Source organism: Salvelinus namaycush, chromosome 8 (assembly GCF_016432855.1).
Source record: "Salvelinus namaycush isolate Seneca chromosome 8, SaNama_1.0, whole genome shotgun sequence".
Taxonomy (NCBI): domain Eukaryota; kingdom Metazoa; phylum Chordata; class Actinopteri; order Salmoniformes; family Salmonidae; genus Salvelinus; species Salvelinus namaycush.
The window spans coordinates 55,788,103-55,812,332 of record NC_052314.1 but is presented as its reverse complement, the minus strand read 5'-3'; the positions used below and the strand labels follow the sequence as shown (position 1 = coordinate 55,812,332).

Below are 24,230 nucleotides of genomic sequence, written 5' to 3'. Positions count from 1 at the left end.
AGCTCATCACAAATCAACTCCAGCTTGCTCTTGCGACTTGAGTGTGTTGGTGCGCTGTGACAATTGCACGGTGTGTGTTTTTAACATGAATATGGTGGTGTAACTGTATGGAACCTAATCTGATCTGTGCAGCGTGCGTGTGTGCTTTGATTGAGGCGTAGGGTGGTGTAATCGTTCATAATGTAAAGGTTGATGAATGACAAAGTATTGTAAGGGTGCAGTCGTGTCGCAGGATGATGCATTCAACCTGCGCAGTAGACTTGCATTTCAACTGTCTGTACACTTTCGAGCTCGATGACATTTAACTTCCAAAGGGACGTTTATCCATCAGAACTCTCAACGGTTTTGTTATTGAGATCACTTGTTAAAGATGAGAAGCTGATTGGCAATCAATTTCATCCATCATTGCAAAACAATTGACTTCGGGAAAAAAAAATATGTTATACACATGATATTTCTATAGTTGACTTTGATGTTTACCCTGACTTGCTTTACTTAATTGCCCCTAAATAAAGTTGGATGAATAAAGTTGTATTTAGTTAAATGAAATACTTGAAACACCAGCAGCAAATAAAAGACACAAGGCACCCAAACTATTTTTTATGAATAATTTATTGCCAGTAGGAAAGCGTGAGCTAGTGGCAGTATTCAATAAAAACCTTAACAAGACCATAGTACTGCTCACACCCACATAGACATCTGAAAAAGTCAAGTGTCTATGGATAACTTTGCACTATAAATATATTGGGTCCCATTTTCGTGGTGGAAAAATAAAGAGGTTCCAAAGTCGCCATTTACAAACAAACAAATAAAAAATAGAACAACACAAGAATATGCAGTCGCTCATCGAAGACCCTTTTTGAAATGAGCAGGAGACGATCAACTTTCAACGGATACATGGTGTTTTGGAAAAGCTGAGCTCTTCTCTCTTTTTTTAAAAAGCAAGTTTCAGTTTTTTCTTCTTGTGAATGAAGGAACAGTAAGGCTGATAATGTAGCACACCATTTAACTTGTGTTTTTTTGGGGGGGGGAAATAAAAGCATAAAATATCTACAAAACCTAGTAAACCTTGAAATCAAAACTGTACATTTAAATTTACATTGAAAATGAACGAGGATTTGTATCAAAAATCAGTTTGCACGGTTTTACCTCTACAAATACAGATATCACCTTGTAGTGTGTGTTTTATCTATCATGATCGTTGTTGTGTCAATGGTTTTCTTTTTTTTACTTCGTAGTTGTACATCAATGTAGTTTTTCGTCAGACATTTCTTGTGCATAATTGACATTTACTTAAAGCAATGGCACAGGCAACTCAAACACGGGTATTTTTCCAGTACTGCAGGAGTTGGACTGAGTAGATAGAGGAGGCTATGGGGTCCAGTGCTGTTAAATGATATCTCCTTGAAGACACCGCCACCCAGCCAAGCAGCCTTCAGAGTAAGACCAGTCCCAACAACCCCTGTTTAGGTGAACAAATTCATTGCTCTGTGTGTGTATGTATACGTGTGTATGTGTGTCTGTGTCAGTGTAGTGTCTCTTTGTGTCGTGTGTAGTTGTAGTGTGTACATACACGGGCAGAGGGGGTTAACATAAGGTAGAGATGGGGGGGTGGTAGGGGGGGTTCAGGCACTTTTGTTTGGATCCAGTGTCAGACTTCAGTGTGCTGTTGGGAGTCCAGTGCGGGGATGGCCAGCCGCTCAAAGTGTCCCTCGTCACCGCTCTCATAGTCGCTCAACATGACTTCTGACTCCTCGCAGCACGCCGACATGTCCGAGCAGGAGGCCGTGGACGTGTACAGGGACATGGACATGTTGTCCAGCGCCGGCGCCTCAAAGTCCCCCCGCCCGTACCCCATAGGGTAGCCGCCCCGATAGCTGCTGGCGCCGCCCATGGTGGAGGCTGGGGTGGTGGTGGCGGCCGTGGAGCTGCCGCAGCCTGGGCTGCCCTCTGCGTCGCTGGGGTAGTGGTGGTGCGGTAGATACTGGTTAAGGCTATAGAGCTGGGGCAGTGGTGGGCGGTGGCGTACCCCAGAGGCCAAACTCGAACCCGAGCTGCCAGGAGGTGCCAGGTCCCTCCGGGGTGGTTCTAGGGTGTCGTAGCGGTCGCCATACTCGGGCAGCGGCGGCGGGGGCAGGTCCTCGTGGGCGGGGAAGTCCTCGGGAGGCGGTGGGAAGTCGCTCTCGATGTCGTAGCCGCCGGGGTAGTAGTCAGTATCGATGGCGTTCGGGTCACTGTACAGGGGGGCCGGGGACTCCACAACCTCATACTGCGGGAACTCCTGGATTCCAGGAAGTTGAACACTTGGCATCCAATCAGATGTGTCCCAGTGGTAGCCTGTTAGACAAGGATGCAAATAATTAGACACCACAGGTCCCACCACCCTAAGCCTCAATCAAAGCACACACACTCGCACAGATCAGATTACATACATTTACACAACAGCAGCGTGTTAATGCCCACACCATGCAATTGTCACGACACACCAACACATTAAGTTGGATTCGTAAAAAAATAAACACAAAAATCACAAAACAGTTTAAAAACGCACACACATTCTTTGCAAATACACACATGTACACACACGTAGTGTAAACAAATACTACCTTAAGATGTGGTACACTTGAAACAGACACTTTTTTGTTGTTATTGCTTTTATGGAGTGGTTTGAGCGGAGATCAGTTCAAAATGGGGGTGAATATGATTAGTGATTTTCAAAACACCGTTTCAAACGGTTTCTTTAAAGTTCCAGGTTTTTTTAGTGTCAGACGTCAAAAAGGCATTCAACGTGGACAGTTATAGTTACTGGGAAAAGGGGGGGACACAAAACACATTTTAGGGTCTACGTGAGGGATTTGAACTGAAGTACTGTGACAAAATTAGACAGTTTCCATGTTTAGTTTATAACTATCGATATGATATTGTTTCGACCAAACAGTGCTTAAACATTTCCAGTTGTATTTCCTCACAGCATCTACGTCATGCATGGGATTGTTTTGTTGGTTGACAGTAAGTGGGGGGGGGGGGGGGGGCACCACTGGGATTCAGGCAAACAAATGACAAAATAGTCACCTCTTGGGTTCTTGAGATCATGAGCCAAAAAAGACTCTTTAGACGAGGCGAGAAGGGAGAGGAGAGAGGGAGAACAAGTCAAGTTAAGAACCTGAGCGAGAGAAGCCCAGAACAAGAATGAAACATGAAGAAAAACACCTACTGCTCTGAGCGAAGATACACGCTTACAATACAGACAACAGTCGTGCCATTTTCTTAAACAGTCAACCGAGGGGCGAGGGAAATTAATCTAGCACCTTCCAAATGAAACCCTTGCTGCTCGGTTAATTGGCCAATCGTGTGAGACATTTCAATTTTGAGATTCAAATTAGGCAGCTCGATTCAAATGGCAATAACTTGGATGACAATGAGATGAGACATATCATTGGATAAGGAAATGGCATCTCCGAGGCCTAACTCATCATCCGGACACTTCAGGACGGAGCACAAAACTACCAGACCTGGATTTCAAATAGTATTCAAAATCATTTCAAATACTTAAAAACGGTGCCTGATTGAGCTTGCCCGTTGCAATGGAACCAATATAAATGTGTTTTTAAAGTGCAAACACTCAAAGTACTTGAAAGATTTCAAATAGTATTTGAACCCAGGTCTGGAAACTACGGAACGCCACCACACAGAAACACCACAGACGGCTAACAAGTATTGATTGAGGTGATAATAGTAAAAAAGTACCTTCTCCTTCCACCGAGTCAATAACAGAGTTGACAAGGTGGATTACCGTCACTATGGAGGCTTGTGAAAGGCAAGGGAAAGGAGCAGATGAGGAGAATTTTAACATTAGTACAAATGACTTGGAAAAAGAGAAGCAAACAAAAATGGAAGTGCACGTTTGCTGGGGAAACGTCAAATCAACGTTCGAGAAACGTTTCCCTACAAAAACATGTATTTTCCCCGTGTCGCTCTGAAACGTATGGAGTTGTTGGTTGGGGGGAGGTAGGACGAAGGGAAGACAGGAGGGTAAGACTGACTGCATGATGTCGACGTCTACAATTGGATGTTTGGGTTTCAATGGTTGGTCACAACACAGAGGTGGAACGGGACACGGTGGAGAGGGAGTTTGGTCTTTGTGCAAGAGAACACACAGCAACAACATACAGAGATGCTAGGGGTGCCATTGACAGTATGGAAGGAAGGATCAGAGAAACCCTCAAGGATAAAAAAAACCTTTCCAGCCCTAAAATAGCGAAGACTCTATTTTGTCCAAATACAGTCAAAACGAAATAATACTTCACAAAGAAGTTGAAATATTTTCTATATAGATATACTGTGAAGATATCTATGATAAATACATTAGATCAATGTATCAGAAATCCAGCATGTTTTCACGGTCAGGTTAAGGGTAAGTACAGATGAAGGTTGTGGTGATTGATGGCAAACACATTCCCTACAACCCAATGTGAAATGAGAGCAGATATGGGAGAAGAACCATCATATGTACTGTACTTTATACCCTTGCTTAATGCTCTTCACTGTCTTCCTCAAACATCCATCCGTGGCTAGATTTTGTTTAAAAAGAAACACGTGCAAAAAGAGAGACAAACAAAAAAGGGACATGCAAGTAAATAACTTAAAATCATGTTATGATGCTAATTTGCTAACTTCCTTGGCTAATGCTAATTTCCCCTCTTGTCACTTCAGCGGGGAAGCCTGTACAAGCAAGCCTGTTTTGCGGCTTGGGCTGAGTAGAGTGTGAGAGAGAACAGAAAGAGAGAGTTTTTTTTATGCCTTGGAGAATATTGCAAAAATTTTCTCTTTGATCGCTTCCTTCTGTACCGAGGTGATTGAGGACTTACACGCTGACCCCTAGTTAATACCGTGTTCTGGGTCTGTGAACCGATTTGATCCAAATGGGAACTGAAGCCCCGCAGCACAGAGGGAGAGAAAAAAAACACATGACCCCAGAGAGTCACCGTTGCAGCCAATCACGGCACGCAAAGAGAGATGATTAGCATGTAGTATGTATACAAGTCAACTACAGCCAAGGGGCCACTCTACAAAGAACTGCAGTCGTACAAGAACCAGACGACTTTTCCACAAGCATCCCCACGTGTGCTTTCCACTGCAAACATGCAAGAGTCTGATGTACCGCTTCAGAATTCAGAAACTATACAACCAAATTAAAATGACATATTTAGATCTATATTAAGAACAAATATGGGTCTATAAGACCAAAGGAAAACTACATTTTAAAATATATGTTTAGTACAAATATGGGTGTGTAAGACGACCAAACTTCCTTGGTTCACTTCGGGTGTAAATCAATCTCGTCAATGTATTAGGACATTTATACCTAAACTCGAAAGGTTGACCATTTCTGTTCAGATACATACCGTTATCGTCACAGGACTCGGATTGGAAGGAGCTGAGGGACTGGACCTCAGACATACTGCCCCTGGTGTTGTAGTGACAGGCACTGTCCTCCACTGGCTTCTTGGTCAAACAGTGATCCAAGTCTACTACCTTAGCTGGAGTACAGAAGCACATGCACATGCACACAGACAAACAAAGATGTAAGTTGGTGAAGTAGTATTTCCGGAAGAGACTACACGCAGGGATTTGCTACATTTTTGGTTTTTGTACTTTGGTTTTAGTTTTAGTTTTTGACACTAGGGTTGGGAGATAATGACTAAATAGATCATTCCAGACTGTACAAATGATGTCCTTATTTATAACATCATAGTCACATTCTCATTAAATAATCTGAGTATGGCGAAAAAAATAAGGCTTTCGTTAATTCATTTAGACCTGTTGATACAGCCTAACTGATCAAACTGCACAGTTTTGATTTGTAAAATTCAAAAAGAGTATAGTCTTGCATATTACGATATACCGTCTTGCTCTTCACGATTTAGCGATGGTAATTCCACCAACGAGCCTAAAGAATCTATAGCAGGGAATCTACAAATATTAATCAACAAAAAAGATATGGACTGAAGTAAATTTGCTTTACCGTCATATTCGTAGTCCCAGCTGGGCTTCTGAATGGAGTCGCTGTCGGAGACCGAGTTGGAGGGCGGCGGCGGAGGCAGGTTGGGCGCCACGCTGCACACGGCCACCGTCTTGCGGTGTCCATGCATCGTGTCCGGGTTGAACGTGCTGAACTCGGGGTGCTCGGGGATGGCCGAGCCCTCGAACGAGTTGCGGTCCAGGTTGTTGCGCGAGTCGCTGGGAATGCTGGGTGTGTACGAGCTGGGCCGAACAGGCACCTGCGGCGGAATGTCAGAGTAAATGTTCTTACAGAGCTTTGCGTCAAAGTAGGGTCGCTGGAGGAAGGAGTGCGGCGCTCCTAAGCCTCCCGGGCTGCGCTTGTCGTTGTCAGACTTGGACTTTCTTCGGCACATCCTCTTGCGAATGACCACGAAGAGGACGACCAGGAGGAAAATGGAGGCCACAAAGACCACAATACCGATGACTTCTTCAAGGCCGATGTTCCAGGAGGTGGAGACGAACTCGTTGCGGACCTCGGAGCGGAGTTCGCATAGCCGCCCGATGTTGCCCAGGGAGCAGTTGCAGGAGTACGAGCCGTAGGTGTTCTGGCATTGGCCGCCGTTGGAGCATGGGTTCTTCAGGCACTCGTCCACATCATTGAGGCACCTGCACCGTGACAAAGGACGGGGAGGATTAGGAGACACATTAACAGTAAAAGATAGTAGTTTGGCAAATCTACTACTGGAAAAACTGTAGCTTTGAGAAGTAACACGGCCACCCTTTGCGCACACATACCTGTCACCCTGGAATCCCTGTTCACACTCACACACAGGACCATCCAGACTGTCAATGCACTTCCCACTGTTTTTACAGGGGTTGTCTGTGCAGTATGGCCCCACCTGGCACCTGTAGTGGAAAATAAATATTCAATACAGCAGCCTAGACCAAAGAGTAATGAGAAATAACAATATTATTTCCTGGCAGTCATTGATCCCATGCTTAATCCTAGTATCTTAAATACTAGTATCCAATACATGCGTCATTTTATAGAGAATTATCTACAGTTGAAGTCGGATGTTTACATACACCTAAGCCAACTACATTTAAACTCAGTTTTTCACAATTCCTGACATTCAATCCTTGTAAAATGCCCCGTCTTAGGTCAGTTAGGATCACCACTTTATTTTAAGAATGGGAAATGTCAGAATAATAGTAGAGAATTATTTATTTCAGCTTTTATTTCTTTCCTCACATTCCCAGTGGGTCAGAAGTTTACATACACTCAATTAGTATTTGGTGGAATTGCCTTCAAATTGTTTAACTTGGGTCAAATGTTTCGGGTAGCCTTCCACAAGCGTCCCACAATAAGTTGGGTGAATTTTGGCCAATTCCTCCTGACAGAGCTGGTGTAACTGAGTCAGGTTTGTAGGCCTCCTTGCTCGCAAAAGCTTTTTCAGTTCTGCCCACACATTTTCTATGGGATTGAGGTTAGGGCTTTGTGATGGCCACTCCAATACCTTGAATTTGTTGTCCTTAAGCCATTTTGTCACAACTTTGGAAGTATGCTTGGGGTCATTGTCCATTTGGAAGGCCCCTTTGCAACCAAGCTTTAACTTCCTGACTGATGTCTTGAGATGTTGCTTCAATATATCCACATAATTTTCTTTCCTCATGATGCCATCTATTTTGTGAAGTGCACCAGTCCCTCCTGTAGCAAAGCACCCCCACAACATGATGCTGCCACCCCCGTGCTTCACGGTTGGGATGGTGTTCTTTGGCTTGCAAGCCTCCCCCGTTTTCCTCCAAACATAATGATGGTCCGTTCTATTTTTGTTTTATCAGACCAGGGGACATTTCTCCAAAAAGTACAATCTTTGTGCAGTTGCAAACCGTATTGTCTTTTTTTGGAGCAGCGGCTTCTTCCTTGCTGAGCGGCCTTTCAGATTATGTCAGTATAGGGCTTGTTTTACTGTGGATATAGATACTTTTTACCTGTTTCCTCCAGCATCTTCACAAGGTCCTTTGCTGTTGTTCTGGGATTGATTTGCACTTTTCGAACCAAAGTACGTTCATCTCTAGGAGACAGAACGCGTCTCCTTCCTGAGCGGTATGATGGCTGCGTGGTCCCATGGTGTTTATACTTGCATACTATTTTTTGTACAGATAAACATGGTACCTTCAGGCATTTGGAAATTGCTCCCAAGGATGAACCAGACTTGTGGAGGTTACCATTTTTTTTCTGAGGTCTTAGCTGATTTATTTTGATTTTCCCATGATATCAAGCAGAGGCCATGAGTTTGAAGGTCAGCCTTGAAATACATCCACAGGTACACCTCCAATTGACTCAAATTATGTTAATTAGCCTATCAGAAGCTTCTAAAGCCATGATATCATTTTCTGGAATTTTCCAAGCTGTTTAAAGGCACAGTCAACTTAATGTATGTAAACTTCTGGCCCACTGGAATTGTGATACAGTGAATTATAAGTGAAATAATCTGTCTGTAAACAATTGTTGGAAAAATGACTCATGCACAAAGTAGATGTCCTAACCGACTTGCCAAAACAATAGTTTGTTAACAAGACATTTGTGGAGTGGTTGAAAAACGAGTTTTAATGATTCCAACCTAAGTGTATGTAAACTTCCGACTTCAACTGTATATTTTTGCATGTAATTTCAGCGCTCAATGCCCTTTCCTAAAGATCAACACTTCAGTTTTTTATCAACACGAGCTCAGGCTCGATTTTAATTTCAGAGTGAGCTAATAGAGAGCTAACGTTTTACGCTTGATGGAGAATACTGAGCCCTGGACATGAGCAAAAAACTATTACGGAATGATGGATTTGGGAACGCAGAGAAGCCGAGATCGTTTCCTCCGCCAATATTTCTACAACACATACCAAAACAGAATATATATATATTTTTAAAGATTTGGTCCAAACATTGAAATTGGTAAGAGGGCATCATTTTTTTATACCATGTTTATAACAAGTAATACATCATTATATCTGTCAGCTTTAACCGGCACTATGTTAGAAAAAGTTAGGAAAAATGTCTCGTCTGAGCTCCCAAATCTATAATTCAATTTTAACCCTGAGTATCATATCTATGACTGAGACAGATCCATACCGTTGTCCTGAGTACTGCCCTCTGCACTGGCAGTAGAGGTCATCGCCGCGCGGCACGCAGGTCCCCCCGTACAGGCAGGGGTTGGAGGCACACGGGCTGATGCCAATCTCACAGTGAGTACCCATGAACGAAGCCTTGCACTTACAAAAGTAACCTGGGGAAATAGCAGAGAAGGCATAAGAAAAAAGGTAGGACATTCTTATTGTACTTCTAAGGTCATTTCTTGATGTCTGTGTTCACAGGGCTCCTGGGGAGAAATATTATTTGTCTTTGTGTTTATTAGAATAGAGGCGCTGGACAGACTGAGGGATACAGATTGTGGGTTAAACAGGTTTGGCTTGAGGAATGAAGATTACAGCTGTATACTTTAACTTTGGGTTTCAGAAACACACATTTGGATGATAAAGTAATCATCTTTAAATAATCCAACGTTGAGCATTATAAGAAGACTAGGTTGAGGAGCATGACTAAGCAACTTGAATGAACACAACACCAAGCGACAACAACCACAACAGGAGCTCCGTACCTCTGTTGGCCAGTGAGGAGCAGCTGCCCCCGTTGGTGCAGGGGTTGCTGGAGCAGCCCTCGGCGGCGGGCGCCAGCACACACCCGGGCGCCACGTCCACCACGTCCTCCAGCACGGCGTGGGCACCACGCGCCTTGGTGTTGAGCGGCAGCTCTTGGCCGTTGAGCACGATGGCTTCCACGCAGCCTCGGAGCCCATTGGTGACGGGCAAGCTGCGACCGTGGCGCCCAGCGGTGGAAGAGGCGTGCTGGCGCACATGCCCGCCGAAGTAGACGCTGTTGTCCAGGTTGAGTGTGCGCAGAGTACCGGGCGCTGTGCCTGAGGCGGCGTGCACGCGGTCCAGGACTAGTTTGGCGTAGTTGCCATCCACCTCAAGGGTGACCGTGTGCCAGTCGCCGTCGTTGACCTGGGTGCTGTGTACAGAGACGATTCCCGGGCCGCTGCCGCAGTCAAACTTGTACTGCAGGCGGCCATTCACAATCTGACAGAAGAAGAAAGTGGGAGAGAGAGAGAGAAGTTAGGCCCCGTCCAGATTGAACAGTTAGTCTCTACCCCCCATAGGAACTCTACCCCCCATAGGATAAATATAAGCAATATGGCTAAATGTTCACCTAGCCAAGGTGGGGCTACCATGATTAAGCAATAAGGGCACGATAGGGTGTGGTATATGGCCAATATACCACTGCTACGGGCTGTTCTTAACTGATTACCAACGTAATTAGAGCTGTAAAAATAAATGTTTTGTCATACGCGTGTTATACGGTCTGATATACCACGGCTGTCAGCCAAATCAGCATTCAGGGCTCACACCACCCAGTTTATAATAATGTTTATACCTTGAGATGCATAATGTGAACGTTAAATTGGAGTTCCACGAAGAGCACAATCTCGTACCATTGACTACTGTACAGTCTACACACACAGATAATTAACACTATATTACTACTATTCTCAGTATCTAGTCTAGTCTCAAAAATTTGACAAACTGACTTGTTGGAAAGGTGGCATCCTATGACGATGCCACGTTGAAAGGCACTGAGCTCTTCAGTAAGGCCATTCTACTGCCAATGTTTGTCTATGGAGATTGCATGGCGGTGCGCTCGATTTTATACACCTCATACACCAGCAACGGGTGTGACTGAAACAGCCGAATCCACTCATTTAAAGGGCTGTCCACATACTTTTGTACATATAGCGTATCTTACCGTATGACATTATGTCTTGTGATAGTCAGGCTAACCCTAGGCCGTGTCCCAAATGGCACCCTTTTCCCTATATAGTGCACTACTTTTCACCAGAGCCCTATGGGCCCTGCTCAAAAGTAGTGCACGACGTAGTGAACAGCTGATCCTCTGGCAACCAGACAGTACCACAGAGAGGAATGTGTGAGAAAGTGCTTTCCGCTTCCCTCCCAGCATTCCCTTCAAATAGCACGGCTGTGTGTTGTTTTACAGGAGGCCCACCACCGCATTCCCAGAGCCCTTTCACGTGAGGATGAAAAATGGCCGACTAAGACAACCAGCACACAGCAGGGTGGCCCCCCAGGAGAGGTCCTGGCAGCTAGCGCTTATCAGGCCGTTTCCTACACAGGATAACATGGGCTAATACGGGAACTGGGCATGAGACTGGGAGCTGGAGCAGCAGACTCAGAATAAATAGGATAGTACCCATAGCACAGACAAGAAAGGGGTTTGTTTACTGCGATTTCATGCCCAAGCCGGGGAAAAAACTATGGTGGACTCGAAATGGTGTTGGGAAGGAGATCTTTTATCATCTGTAGCTAGTAGCTAGAATCTGGCGCTCTGTCACATGAACACGACGCACACTGTGTTTGATCTTTGACCCACCTCCAGGATGCTGTAGTCGGTGCCCTTGGCGTACATGACGGTGGCGTGGCTGGAGAAGGTCCTCAGCCTGAGGGACAGCTTCATCTCCTCCTTATTCTCATTCTCCATCAAACGGTACTTCACATAGCCCGTCCCGCTGAACGTCAGGGACTGGCCATCTGAGAGGGGAGGAGGGGTGGATAAAGAGAGGTAAGGATAAGTATGTGAGGGAGAGAGATAGTGGAGGGAGAGACTGATGACTAGGCAGTGAGTACAGAGACGAAACAAACAGTAGGTTCATATATACTCATTTGACAGCTTCATATCAGCGAGAGAGAGTGAGAGAAAGAGAGAGAGATTGAGAGATAGGGAGAGATAGAGAGAGAGCGCGAGGGAGAGAGAGAGGCAGAGAGAGTGAGGGAGAGAGAGTAAGGGAGAGAAAGAGAGAGAGGGAGATCGAGAGCGAGGGAGATAGGGAGAGAGAGAGAGAGAGCGAGGGAGAAAGGCAGGGAGAGATAGAGAGTGAAGGAGTGAGGGAGAGAGAGAGGGAGAAAGAGTGAGAGAGCGAGGGAGCGAGGGAGGGAGAGAGAGCAAGAGAGAGGGAAAGAGAGTGAGAGAGCGAGGGAAAGAGTTAGAGAGTCAGACAGGATGAGAGGTGTGTCTGGTCTTACCGGAACACTTGCCCTGCTTCCCACCATCTGGACACACACAGCTATACCTGGCCTCCTTCCGGTCTGCCACACACTCCATGCCCTCTGGACAGGGGCTGGCATCACACAGCTTGTTCACCGTGGGACATTTGCCACCTGGAACAACAACGTACACGGGTTGAGAGCCAAGATGAAGCCAGGATGACGTGGGGTCAGGGGGTAGGGGTGTGTGGGGTGTGGTGGTTTAGGTGTGTCTGTGTGTGATGGGGCGGGAGGGGTAAAAGTGTGTGTGTTGTGTGTGTGTGTTTGTGTGTTTTGTGTGTGTGTGTGTGTCTGTTTATGCACATCTATGCCTATATGTGTGTGTGTTCGTGTGTGTCTCCGTGTGTGTGTGTTTAGGCCTATGTACGTCTCTGTGTGTCTGTCAGTACCTTCACATTGACAGGTCGCCGTGCGCTGGTGTCGTGGCGTGACGAAGCTGAGGCGGGCCGTGCTATAGGTGGACATGGTCGTCCTGTCCAGGCTGATGACCTCGTCGCAGAAGCGCAGCGGGCAGTCCACGCCGGCGCACAGCTTCTTGACCACGCGCACGATGCGCACGCCCGTCATTTCCTCGATGACCGCTGCAGACGAGTTGAGCTTGCGGAAGACCACCTGGAGGAGCAATAGGGAAGACGTTAAAAAGACCGAACGATCGACTTGAGGTCCTTACACGGACATATTCATTTAAATGTAACATAGTGCGGCGAACTCAGGTAGCCGGGACTCTAATTCGGGACCAGCAACGGTCAACCCGACCGTTTAGCCATTACACCAAGAGATCTACTAAAGTTGCTAGATGTTATTTTGATGTGCGCTGCCTAATGGTCGCGTTTGATTATTCTTCATGTTGAATTCTAGAGTTTTGATTCTATTTCACAACTGTAAATACATTCTGACGGGTGCCTGTCTTCTTTTCTTAGTTCTATGTTCGTAGAAGAAAGACAGCCATTTTAAAAAGCTATTTATACATAGTTTGCCATATTATATGTTAGGAGAAAGCTAATATCACTATCATCATTATTACAAGCATTTTATTGCATTATATTATGACATATGTTATTATTAATCGGTATCATAACCTCATTGGCTAGTGAAACAAAGTCACTATCATTGCTACATATTGATAAAGTGTGTGAGTGCTGATCTAGAATCAGTTTTGCCTTTCAGATCACCATTAACAGGACTGATCTGGACAGGGGGAGGAGCTGATCCTAGATCATGGTTCTTACCTCCTGTGGCTGGTAGGGACTCCCGGACTTCTCCAGAGCCAGTAGAACATCCAGGTCTCCTGTCCCCTGCTCTGAGGGCTGCAGACTAACCAGCTGCACCTCACTGCGTCTCACCCCCGCTATGTTCCTCAGCGCCCGCTGGAACGTCCGCCAGTAGTCGCCGACGAACTCCTCGGGGGCGATGGCGGCGAAGCGCACGGCGATGGAGTTGTCCAGCGCCTGGCGAGTCGCCTGGCGCACGTGCACGTTCACGTCGGCCGTCGCCGAAAAGCGGCCGTCGGTGACGGTGACGTTGAGCGGGTAGTGGCCCACGTCGAGCGGGCGCCGGGCGATGACTTTGCCGTCCGTGGCGGAGACAGTGAACAGAGCGTCTTCATCGTTATCCGAGGACGATGAAGGTGCGAGACTGTACGTTAGCGTGTCGTAAATGTCCTGGTCGGTGGCGTGGATTTTGCCGAGCACGCCGCCGGGGTACTCCTCGCCGGCGACAGAGATGTAGATGTCCAGCGGGAAGACGGCGGGCGGGTAGACACTCTCGTCGATGACCCGGATACTGATGTAGGCGGCGGAGAGGAGCTGGGGCTTGCCGCTGTCAGCCACCTGAAGGGAGGAAAGGGAGAGGGATAAATCACACTCTGCGTCTGTTGCAAGAGAGAGAGAGACACAAGTTGTGCGGTGACCCAACTAAAAGCGTTCATGTGATTATCAAAAACTCTACACCTGCATTGCTTGCTGTTTGGGGTTTTAGGCTGGGTTTCTGTACAGCACTTTGAGATATCAGTTGATGTAAGAAGGGCTATATTTGATTTGATACTAGGACTCAGGCCCAGTTATAAAATATCTCCGAAACTTGAGATATAAACTTAAGCACCCATTTGACCGTTTTCATCCATTCATCAAGTTAACGAACGCATCATTTCGAACAACGGATGAGCCCAAATAACTGCCACCATTTTGGCAATAACGTTAACGCAGACCGACCCAACTATCACTCTGCAATCCCCACATCACCTACACACGGGCAATAGCATAAAATACACCAGACCTATAATTGACCATCACTTCTTCAGCTGCGTGGTAGTGTGCTTGTTTATTGTACTGCATCGTAGCCAAATTGTTAACTTATCTTCCGAGAGAGCTTAGAAGAATATCCAAATGACATACAGAGTACAGCAAAAACCCAAGACAAATGTTGAAAGTACTTCATATCTCTCCCATTCAAATCGCTGCATGTCTGTACGCAGCTCCACTTTCCCACGGTAGAGGGAGCTTACGCTCTTCCATTCTCCTAAGGCTGAACCTCCCCGTTCATCGACACCCAGGTCCAAAAGTACTGCTTGCAGAACGACTAAAGGGCCTACGTGCTCAAGACGAATAAACACCCACCTAAATTTGAGAGGGCGTTTACACGTCCAGAGGCGCTGCAGCATTTTGAGTCCGCCCTGAAAGTGACATCGCCAACCCCACAAAAAAAAAACTGAATCCGGAGCGTTCAGGAGGATTTGCCAAACGTTCAGAGAGAAATACACCGTGTAGAACAGATGGAATTGTCTGTCAGACAGAGTAGGGGGAAACCGTCTCGGCTCTATTCAATCTATTTCTATCTGCGGCGTTCCGAACGTTAGTCGGAGTCGAGGAATCGCACTTCTTTCTCATCCGCCTACTCCTTTTTTCCTCGGGGAGAGAGAGAGGACAGTAGTTCACCGACTGGCAACACGCGAGCTGGCTGCAGAGCTCTCCACTATGCCTCTCATGTGAGACATTCTGCCTTGCACTCTGATTCACTCGGTGCGAGAGAGGGCAGCGGGATTTAAAAAAAATACATGGTGATTATTTCGATTTGACACTATAGATCTTGTCATCATTATGATGTTTCTAAGATAGGTTTACCACAGTGGGCAGCTGCAGAGGAGACTGTTTTCCACAGTTTTCCACTCTCCCTTCTGAGAGAGGAGGGAGAGAAAGAGAGGTAAGTATAAGTATTATGGAGGAGTAGAGGGGGTGGAGAGAGAGAAAGAGAGCAAGAAAGAGAAATACAGAGAGAGAGATACACAGAGAGAGAGGCACAGAGAGAGAAAGACATACAGAGATAGAAAGTTACAGAGAGCAAGAAAGGGAAATACAGAGAGAGATACACAAAGAGAGAAAGAGAAATACAGAGAGAGAGACACAGAGAGAGAAAGAGAGATACAGAGAGAGAACGAGAGCTACAGAGAGAGAGAGAAAGAGAGTTACAGAGAGAGAGAGAGTGAACGAGAGATACAGAGGGAGAAAGAGTTACAGAGAGATACAGAGAGAGAAAGAGAGATAGAGAGAGAATGAGAGAGAGATCCAGAGAGAGAAAGAGTTACAGAGAGAGAGTGAGAGAGCGAGAGTAAACGAGAGAGAAAGAGTTACAGAGAGAGATACAGAGAGAGAAAGAGAGCTACAGAGAGAGAGTGAAAGAGAGATACAGAGAGAGAAAGAGAGATAGAGAGAGAGAGAATGAGAGAGAGATCCAGAGAGAAAAAGAGTTACAGAGAGAGATACAGAGAGAGAAAGAGTTACAGAGAGAGAGATACAGAGTGAGAGAGATAGACAGTAGGAGGGAAAGAAAGAGAAAGTGAAGGATACAGTAGTAGAAGGAGAGAAAGTGTCCAACCAACACCATGCCTTGTCTCTCCATACGTTCCCACAGTACCTGGACATTTAGCAGGTAGTTCTCCTTGGTCTTCCTCTTCAGCTCTTCCACCACCAGCAGTGCCCCCTGTTGGTTCACCTCGAACACACCGCCCTCATTGCCGTCGATGATGGCGAAGACAAACGGCGGCCCGTTGTGCGTGGCGTCCCGGTCAGTCACAATGAGCTGGACAACGCTGGTCCCCGTTGGACGATTCTCCTGCGGGAAAAGGAAGTGGTTGAGACTTACTATTCAGGGGTACTGTAGGCAGTAACGAATGCTTGTTACGTTTTTAGGTGTGTGAGAGAGCTGGAGAGGGGAGTTTATGTGGGAATCAATCTTGTGAAGCAATCTTTTTCTTCCTCTAAGTGTGTGTGTGTGTGTGTGTGTGTGTGTGTGTGTGTGTGTGTGTGTGTGTGTGTGTGTGTGTGTGTGTGTGTGTGTGTGTGTGTGTGTGTGTGATCCCTGTATCAGATTTGAGAGTTTCTCCGAAATGACGTTTCTGGTTTTCACTGCCGGCTCCTCAATAGTAAAAACAGAGATACCTGACGGTGCATCAACTATCCTTATTTGCCCAATCTCTCCCTCCTCTCGTCTCTCCCTTCCTCCCTCACACAAAAAAAATGTAGCTTTCCTCCTTATTAACTCTCATCTTTCGAATCCTTACACCTTCAGTCATCTCACCCCGTCTTTCTTCACTTCCACCCCTCATCCCTCCCTTCCTCTATCCTCTCCTCTCACCAGCTCCTCTCTCCATTTTTACCAGCACCTTCCCCTCTATACCACCTTCACTACCCTCCTCCCTCCCGCTCTCTCCTTCCATCCATCCCTGCCACCCTCCCTCTCTTCTCACCTGGATGATGAGGCTGTAGTTGGCAGGGGAGAAGAGGGGCGGGTTGTCGTTGACGTCAGACACGTCGATGTTGACCGTGGCGCTGCCGGAGCGGGCCGGAACGCCGTTGTCCGATGCCAGCACCGTCAGGGTGTATCCCGATGTCTGACGGGGGAGGGAGGGAAGAGGGGTAGGGGCGAGAGAAAGAGGGAGGAGAGAGAGAGCAAGAGAGAGAATTAATACTTCACTCTGTACTGCTTTTGTAAGCGATAATGCAAAGCTGAATGGCAAAATGTATCTGCTATTAATTTAGATTGCAGTGTACAGTGCAATTAAGGTGTCACTGAAGACAGAATTAGATGTCCACACACACAAACGCATATATTTAGACACACACACACATCAATGAATATGTGAAGTAGCTTAAATACATTCACACACACACACACACACACACACACACACACACACACACACACACACACACACACACACACACACACACACACACACACACACACACACACACACACACTCTCTGTGTGTGTGTGTGTGTGTGAGTGAGAGAGAGAGAGACTACCCCAACCCCCACACAGACATGAACTTCACAGACATTTCACAGATATGCATTTGAATGTATTTACATCAATGCCCATCCATTACAGAGATGAATGTTTCACCATACCGTCTCTCTGTCTAGCTGGCGTGCCACTTTGACCTCTCCCCTGATTGGGTCAATGGTGAAGGGACTGCCCTGGTTCCCCTCCACGATGGAGTAATGCACGTGGTTACAGGCTGGCCCGTCTGCATCCTCCGCCATCACCTACGACCCGGGAGAACAGGAGAGAGGAAGAGTCACGGCCAGCCGCCGAGGACGACCCACACACACAGGGCGTAGACTCACACACACACACACACCTGCTCTGACACGAGACCGCGGGACACAGATGTTCACACACAAGCACACACACACAAACCTGGGATGTACAGAAAGCGGATCCCAGGGGAAATCATGGGGACCGAGAGGATTCGCACGTGTGTGTGACACGGGCAGGTGTAGAAATCCCATTTTTAACCACGGATCATTTCCATTCGAGTTGATTAGACACCGTTGATAAATGGACACGGGGGGGGGGGAGAAAGAGGGAGAGGAGGGGTGAGGGAAGAGGTGGTGGGATGAATAGAAAAAGGGGAGCGAGAAAGGGACGGCTCAGTGAGTCACCCGTCGTTAACTCATCAGTGTGTGTGTGTCTGCTACAGTAGGGTGAACACGAAGTGAGGAGGACCTCATTTAACTCTGCTAAACCAGAAGGTGATCTAACACAGCAACTGATACGTGACGGACAGAGACAGAGAGAGATACAGAGAGAGAGAGAGATAGATACAGAGAGAGAGAGAGAGAGAGAGAGAGAGAGAGAGAGAGAGAGAGAGAGAGGAGAGAGAGAGAGAGAGATAGATACAGAGAGAGAGAGAGAGAGAGAGAGAGAGAGAGAGAGAGAGATAGATACAGAGAGAGAGAGAGAGAGAGAGAGAGAGAGAGAGAGAGAGAGAGAGAGAGAGAGAGAGAGAGAGAGAGAGAGAAACTGAAAGACTAGTTAAGAAGGAGGGGTGAAATAATGGGATGGGGTGTACAGTGATTGAAAAGGTATTTTAGGAGGGGGAGGGAAACGGAAGAAAAATGACAAACGCGACAGAAGCGGACTGCCTATACAACGGTAGCGGACTCACTGCAATGAAAAAACATCTCTAGGTTCGAACACAAACCAAACAAACTCTAATATATACATTCAGCAAATTTTTTGGCTTTTTCTCTCTTCTAGTTGCGAAGGGAAACACCAGACCAAACGATCAGAACGGTCACTCATTGGTCAACTCACCGTCACCACCGTCTTGCCAGGCTCGGCGTCCTCGGCCACCACGGCGGCGTAGGTGGCCTGGCCGAAGGCGGGGCTGTTGTCGTTGACGTCCGTCAGGTTGATGTTGACCGTGGCCATGTCGCTGAGCGGCGGCGTGCCCCCGTCCGTGGCCTCCACCGTCAGGTAGTACTCGTGGGACGCCTCAAAGTCCAGCGGCTCGATGACGAAGATGTCACCTGCAGGGGAGACGAAAGACGGAGAGGGAGGATAGGTTACGTTACCGTCCAACGTACACAACAGAAACTACGCAGGTCGACGTTAACTGAGCGACTTCCCCTTAGATAGGCCAGCTGCAAAGTCAATACTGGCTCTATTGCAAAAATTCAGGAAAACTAAAGTGAGATTTTTGGTCTTAAGTAAAAGTCAGGCATTAGGGTTAGCAGCGTGGCTAAGGTTAGGGTTCAAATCAGATTTGATGACTTTGTGGCAGTGCCAGCTAGTGACCACTGCAGAGCTGCCTCCAGAACAACATTCATTAAGAAAAAACGGTAACCTGCTACAAATACACACAAAGAGGTTGGAGAAGATGATAGTCATACTATGGTGCCCCGGGTGACTGGGGAGACACATAAAGAAGAGGGGGGGAGAGAGAGAGAGCTAGAGAGAGAGAGAGAGAGAGAGAGAGAGAGAGAGAGAGAGAGAGAGAGAAACTTACCAGTCCGAGGGTCGACACTGAACATGCCGTGCTCGTTCCCGCTCACGATGGCGTAGGCGATCTCCCCGTTGGCCTCGATGTCCCGGCTGGCGGCGTGCACCCTCAGCAGCTGCGTGCCCACCGCCACGTCCTCCGAAACGCCCGCCACGTACTCGCGGTGCTCGAACACGGGCGGGTTGTCGTTGATGTCCAGCACGGAGACCGTGACGCGGGAGAGGGACGAGAGGCGGCGGGGGGAGCCTTGGTCGGAGGCGCGCGCTTTGAGCTCGTACACGGCCCGTGCCTCGCGGTCCAGGGGCTTTTGTAACGCGACGACGCCGGTACGCTCGTCCACGGAGAAGTGGCCGTCGGCTGAGTCGGCGAGGGAGTAGAGGATGTTGCTGTTCAAGCCTGGGAGGAGACAGAGAGAGATCATGTTAAAAAACATATACACTAAAATCAAGGTAATGTGTAGTCTGATAATCTGATATAAGAGCAGTATACTAATGTTCTTCTGAGTGGCAGTTCATTATCGCTTTGTGGCAGTTCATTATCGCTTTGCGGCAGTTCATTATCGCTTTGTGGCAGTTCATTATCGCTTTGTGGCAGTTCATTATCGCTTTGTGGCAGTTCATTATCGCTTTGTGGCAGTTCATTATTGCTTTGCGTTTGTTGGAAAGGAAAACCGTAAACAATCCAAACGTCATCTGCATGTACTTCCTCAGCAGTACAGCCGCACACTCGTGAGTACCGATACTTTTTTCATATCAGCCTTTCAACACAATATACCCTTTTCACCAACCGAAAGCATTAACAACGCAAACACGCAAGTCACGTGGCACCTTGTAATAACACCTTGCCGCCTCCCGACAGGGCGGTCCAAAAACGAGACAGAGACGGATGTGGACAATAACCATAATGCCTTTTTTGCAGGTGGCCCACATCTCTCTCTCACACACACACACACACACACACATGCCCCTCCTCTGAGCATCTCATTACGACTGAAGAGACTCGGTCTGCGTCCCAAATGGCCCTCTATTCGACAGTGCACTACTTTGGAACAGGGCCCTATGGGTCAAAAGTAGTGCACTACAAAGGGAACAGGGTGTCGTGTGGGATGCAGTTTTTGTCTGCGGGAGCCCGGTTTACTGCCACCTGTTGGTCCCAGTCACCAGCGCTTTTATCAGACCAAATTACTCGGCCGACGGAAATTGCTTGATGACGTTGAAGTGGATCGCGCCAAATCATTAAGCAATCTGGACTCACGTCACCAGACGAGGACACTTCACATCCAGTCTTCTGGAGGTTTCCTCCAAGACTCTGGGTCCGATTCAACCAGACCTGATTTTGCAATGTTTATGCTGTACCTTATAAAACTGCTATTAAAAACAACGCTACTACTTTCATCTTACATCGCTATCTGGTCATCTAAAACCAGTCTGCCATTTTACTTCACCACAGGCCAACTAAATGTTCACATGCTAACTCACTAACTCCACATTCTGCACCGTGCGTTTGATTGAACTGCGCCTTCTGACGACAGCATTCGGTGAGCCTTTATCGACGGCGGTAGGAAAGACCTCGACCCAAAGTGGCAAGAAAGCTTGTTTACGTCTAGTATGAGCCGCATGAACGCTGTTTACCCAATCGAACGAGGGACAGCACAGACAAGGAATAGACCCGAAAAGAAACCACTTTAAGAAAATAGCAACTGGGGAGAGATGGGAAGAGATAGGGGGATAGAGAAGAAAGAGATGGGAAGAGATAGATAGGGGGATAGAGAGGAAAGAGATGGGAAGAGATAGGGGGATAGAGAAGAAAGAGATGGGAAGAGATAGGGGGATAGAGAAGAAAGAGATAGGGGGATAGAGAAGAAAGAGATGGGAAGAGAGAGATAGGGGGATAGAGAGGAAAGAGATAGGGGGATAGAGAAGAAAGAGTTGGGAAGAGAGAGATAGGGGGATAGAGAGGAAAGAGATAGGGGGATAGAGAAGAAAGAGATAGGGGGATAGAGAAGAAAGAGATAGGGGGATAGAGAAGAAAGAGATAGGGGGATATAGAAGAAAGAGATGGGAAGAGAGAGATAGGGGGATAGAGAGGAAAGAGATAGGGGGATAGAGAAGAAAGAGTTGGGAAGAGAGAGATAGGGGGATAGAGAGGAAAGAGATAGGGGGATAGAGAAGAAAGAGATGGGAAGAGAGAGATAGGGGGATAGAGAGGAAAGAGATAGGGGGATAGAGAAGAAAGAGATGGGAAGAGAGAGATAGGGGGATAGAGAGGAAAGAGATGGGAAGAGAGAGATAGGGGGATAGAGAGGAAAGAGATAGGGGGATAGAGAAGAAAGAGTTGGGAAGAGAGAGATAGGGGGATAGAGAGGAAAGAGATAGGGGGATAGAGAAGAAAGAGATGGGAAGAGAGAGATAGGGGGATAGAGGATAGGGGGATAGAGGAAAGAGAGAGAAAATAAAGAGAAAGAGAGAGAGATATAGAAGAAACAGAGAAAGGAATGATTCAGCATAACTTCTCCCTTTAACGCCAATTATGGTCACCAACCAGCTTCCTGGTTTGTCTGGTTCTTTCCCCCAGACCACTTTGAGAAACGACGCCATGGCAGTGGGCACACAGCAGGGGCAATGACGCGAGTAAGTTTCAAAGTGGCAAACATCTTCAACCCAAATGAGCCGGTCTAGATAGCACAACTGGTGCAGGGAACTGGCCGTGCTCGAAATGTGTCAACATTTGAAGCAAAGAGATACTCGAGTCTCAAATGTTGATGATGTGTCCCCCCCCCCCCCCCCCCCCCGAATAGTGAATGATTCCTCTCTATCTGACAATGGAGGTCTGACACGCACGCACGTGCACACGCACACACCAGACAGTGGAGTTATGCATACTGATGAATCAGTCCAATGGCAGCTGGCTGAGTGAGAGAGGACTGTGTGACCTGGACTGTGGCAAAACGGGTATCTTGTCTCGTCAGAGTCGTCATCGACGGCATCGACTTTGTTATTTCTCTGCAGGGCAGTGTGTGTGGGGCTCTTCAGCTCTCCTGGCATACGTCAGCCAATGCACCTTTTACAAGGCTGGCAATAAAGATACAAACTACAACTACAGATCTGTGTATGTGAAACCAACACGTGTGAAAGGAGTGCAAATCTCTCTCTTTCTCTTTCTCTCATTTCAAAAGGGCTTTATTGGCATGGGAAACATATTTAACACATTGCCAAAGCAAGTGAAATTGATAATAAACAAAAGTGAAATAAACAATAAATAATATATTTTTTAAATTAATTAACAGTAAACATTACAGTTCCAAAAGAATAAAGACCTTTGTCTATATAGAGTGTTGCGATGTGCAAATAGTTAAAGTACAAAATGGAAAATAAATAAACATAATTATGGGTTGTATTTACAATGGGGTTTGTTCTTCACTGGTTGACCTTTACTGGTCACGACTTGCTGCTGTGATTGCACACTGTGGTATTTCACCCAATAGATATGGGAGGTTATCAAAATTTGTTTTCGAATTCTTTGTGGGTCTGTGTAATCTGAGGGAATTATGTGTCTCTAATATGGTCATACATTTGGCAGGAGGTTAGGAAGTGCCGCTCAGTTTACACCTCATTTTGTGGGAAGTGTGCACATAGTCTGTCTTCTCTTAAGAGCCAGGTCTGCCTACGGCGGCCTCTCAAAATAGCAAGGCTATACTCACTGAGTCTATACATAGTCAAAGCTTTCCTTAAGTTTGGGTCAGTCACAGTGGTCAGGTATTCTGCCACTGTGCACTCTCTGTTTAGGGCCAAATAGCATGCTAGTTTGCTCAGTTTTTTTGTTAATTCTTTCCAATGTGTCAAGTAATTGTTTTTGTTTTCTCATGATTCAGTTGGGTCTAATTGTGTTACTGTCCTGGAGCTCTGTCGGGTCTGTTTGTGAACAGAGCCCCAGGACCAGCTTGCTTAGGGGCCTCTTCTCCAGGTTCATCTCTCTGTAGGTGATGGCTTTGTTATGGAAGGTTTGGGAATCGCTTCCTTTTAGGTGGTTGTAGAATTTAACGGCCCTTTTCTGGATGTTGATAATTAGCGGGTATCGGCCTAATTCTGCTCTGCACGCCTTATCTGGTGTTTTAGGTTGTACACAGAGGATATTTTTGCAGTATTCTGCAGGCAGTCTATATTTGGTCTCTCTCCCTCTCTCCCTCCAGCTCCAAATGATCCAAAATGCGCCTCCGGCTAAAATTGGGGGACGGGGGGGGAGAACCTAATTTCTCCTCTCCTCTTTTCAGATATCCTTTAAGTTCGCACGGAGGTAGGGCAGACTTTAGGAATTCCGTGCTAGTGCGCCAACCCTGGGGGAAGAGCTTTCGAAAAAGCAAGCCCCCCTTTTGCGCTTCGACTTTCTGAGCGAGCGAACGAGCGACCCAGTTCTTACATCCCATTCAATCTGTCAAACTGTCAGTTTACCAGAAGGACTTAGAGAGAGGGAGGACGGGGGTGAGAAAGGGAGAGAGAGAGAGCTTCTCTTCAGCCGTCCCTAGGCTTTGTGAAGGGAACACGTTGACACGCTCCCCTAGTCTAGAACGCCTTGCCCTGTAAGAGGAGTCATTACCAAACGCCAGTCAAAGAAGTCAAAATGGTAGTGCCTCTAAAAGTGGCTTGCTAATATCAGAGCTCTTGAGTTTAAATATGGCCGCCACACTAACGCTTTCAACTGTCCTCCATTTGAGGGAGTTTTCCCTCAAAGGTGGGTTTCCTGAAACGTGAAGCAAACATATGCCACGTAGCAG

General features: G+C 46.9%; 1 protein-coding gene across 1 annotated transcript in view; it reads right to left on the bottom strand.

The window, feature by feature from the left end:
• Positions 1–1,022: 1,022 nt before the first annotated feature.
• The window catches only part of LOC120052867 (protocadherin Fat 1-like), a 90,800-nt gene continuing 67,592 nt past the window's right edge, over positions 1,023–24,230 (bottom strand). Inside the window, exons 13-27 of the mRNA XM_039000057.1 lie at positions 19,466–19,855; positions 18,772–18,986; positions 17,580–17,717; positions 16,916–17,059; positions 16,084–16,281; positions 13,404–14,003; positions 12,564–12,786; positions 12,154–12,288; positions 11,504–11,661; positions 9,657–10,137; positions 9,131–9,284; positions 6,799–6,909; positions 6,026–6,669; positions 5,406–5,540; positions 1,023–2,337 (exon numbers count right to left, since the gene is read on the bottom strand). Coding sequence (XP_038855985.1) covers positions 1,652–2,337; positions 5,406–5,540; positions 6,026–6,669; positions 6,799–6,909; positions 9,131–9,284; positions 9,657–10,137; positions 11,504–11,661; positions 12,154–12,288; positions 12,564–12,786; positions 13,404–14,003; positions 16,084–16,281; positions 16,916–17,059; positions 17,580–17,717; positions 18,772–18,986; positions 19,466–19,855 — 4,412 coding nt within the window. The 3' untranslated portion in view covers positions 1,023–1,651. The remainder of the gene's footprint in view (positions 2,338–5,405; positions 5,541–6,025; positions 6,670–6,798; positions 6,910–9,130; positions 9,285–9,656; positions 10,138–11,503; positions 11,662–12,153; positions 12,289–12,563; positions 12,787–13,403; positions 14,004–16,083; positions 16,282–16,915; positions 17,060–17,579; positions 17,718–18,771; positions 18,987–19,465; positions 19,856–24,230) is intronic.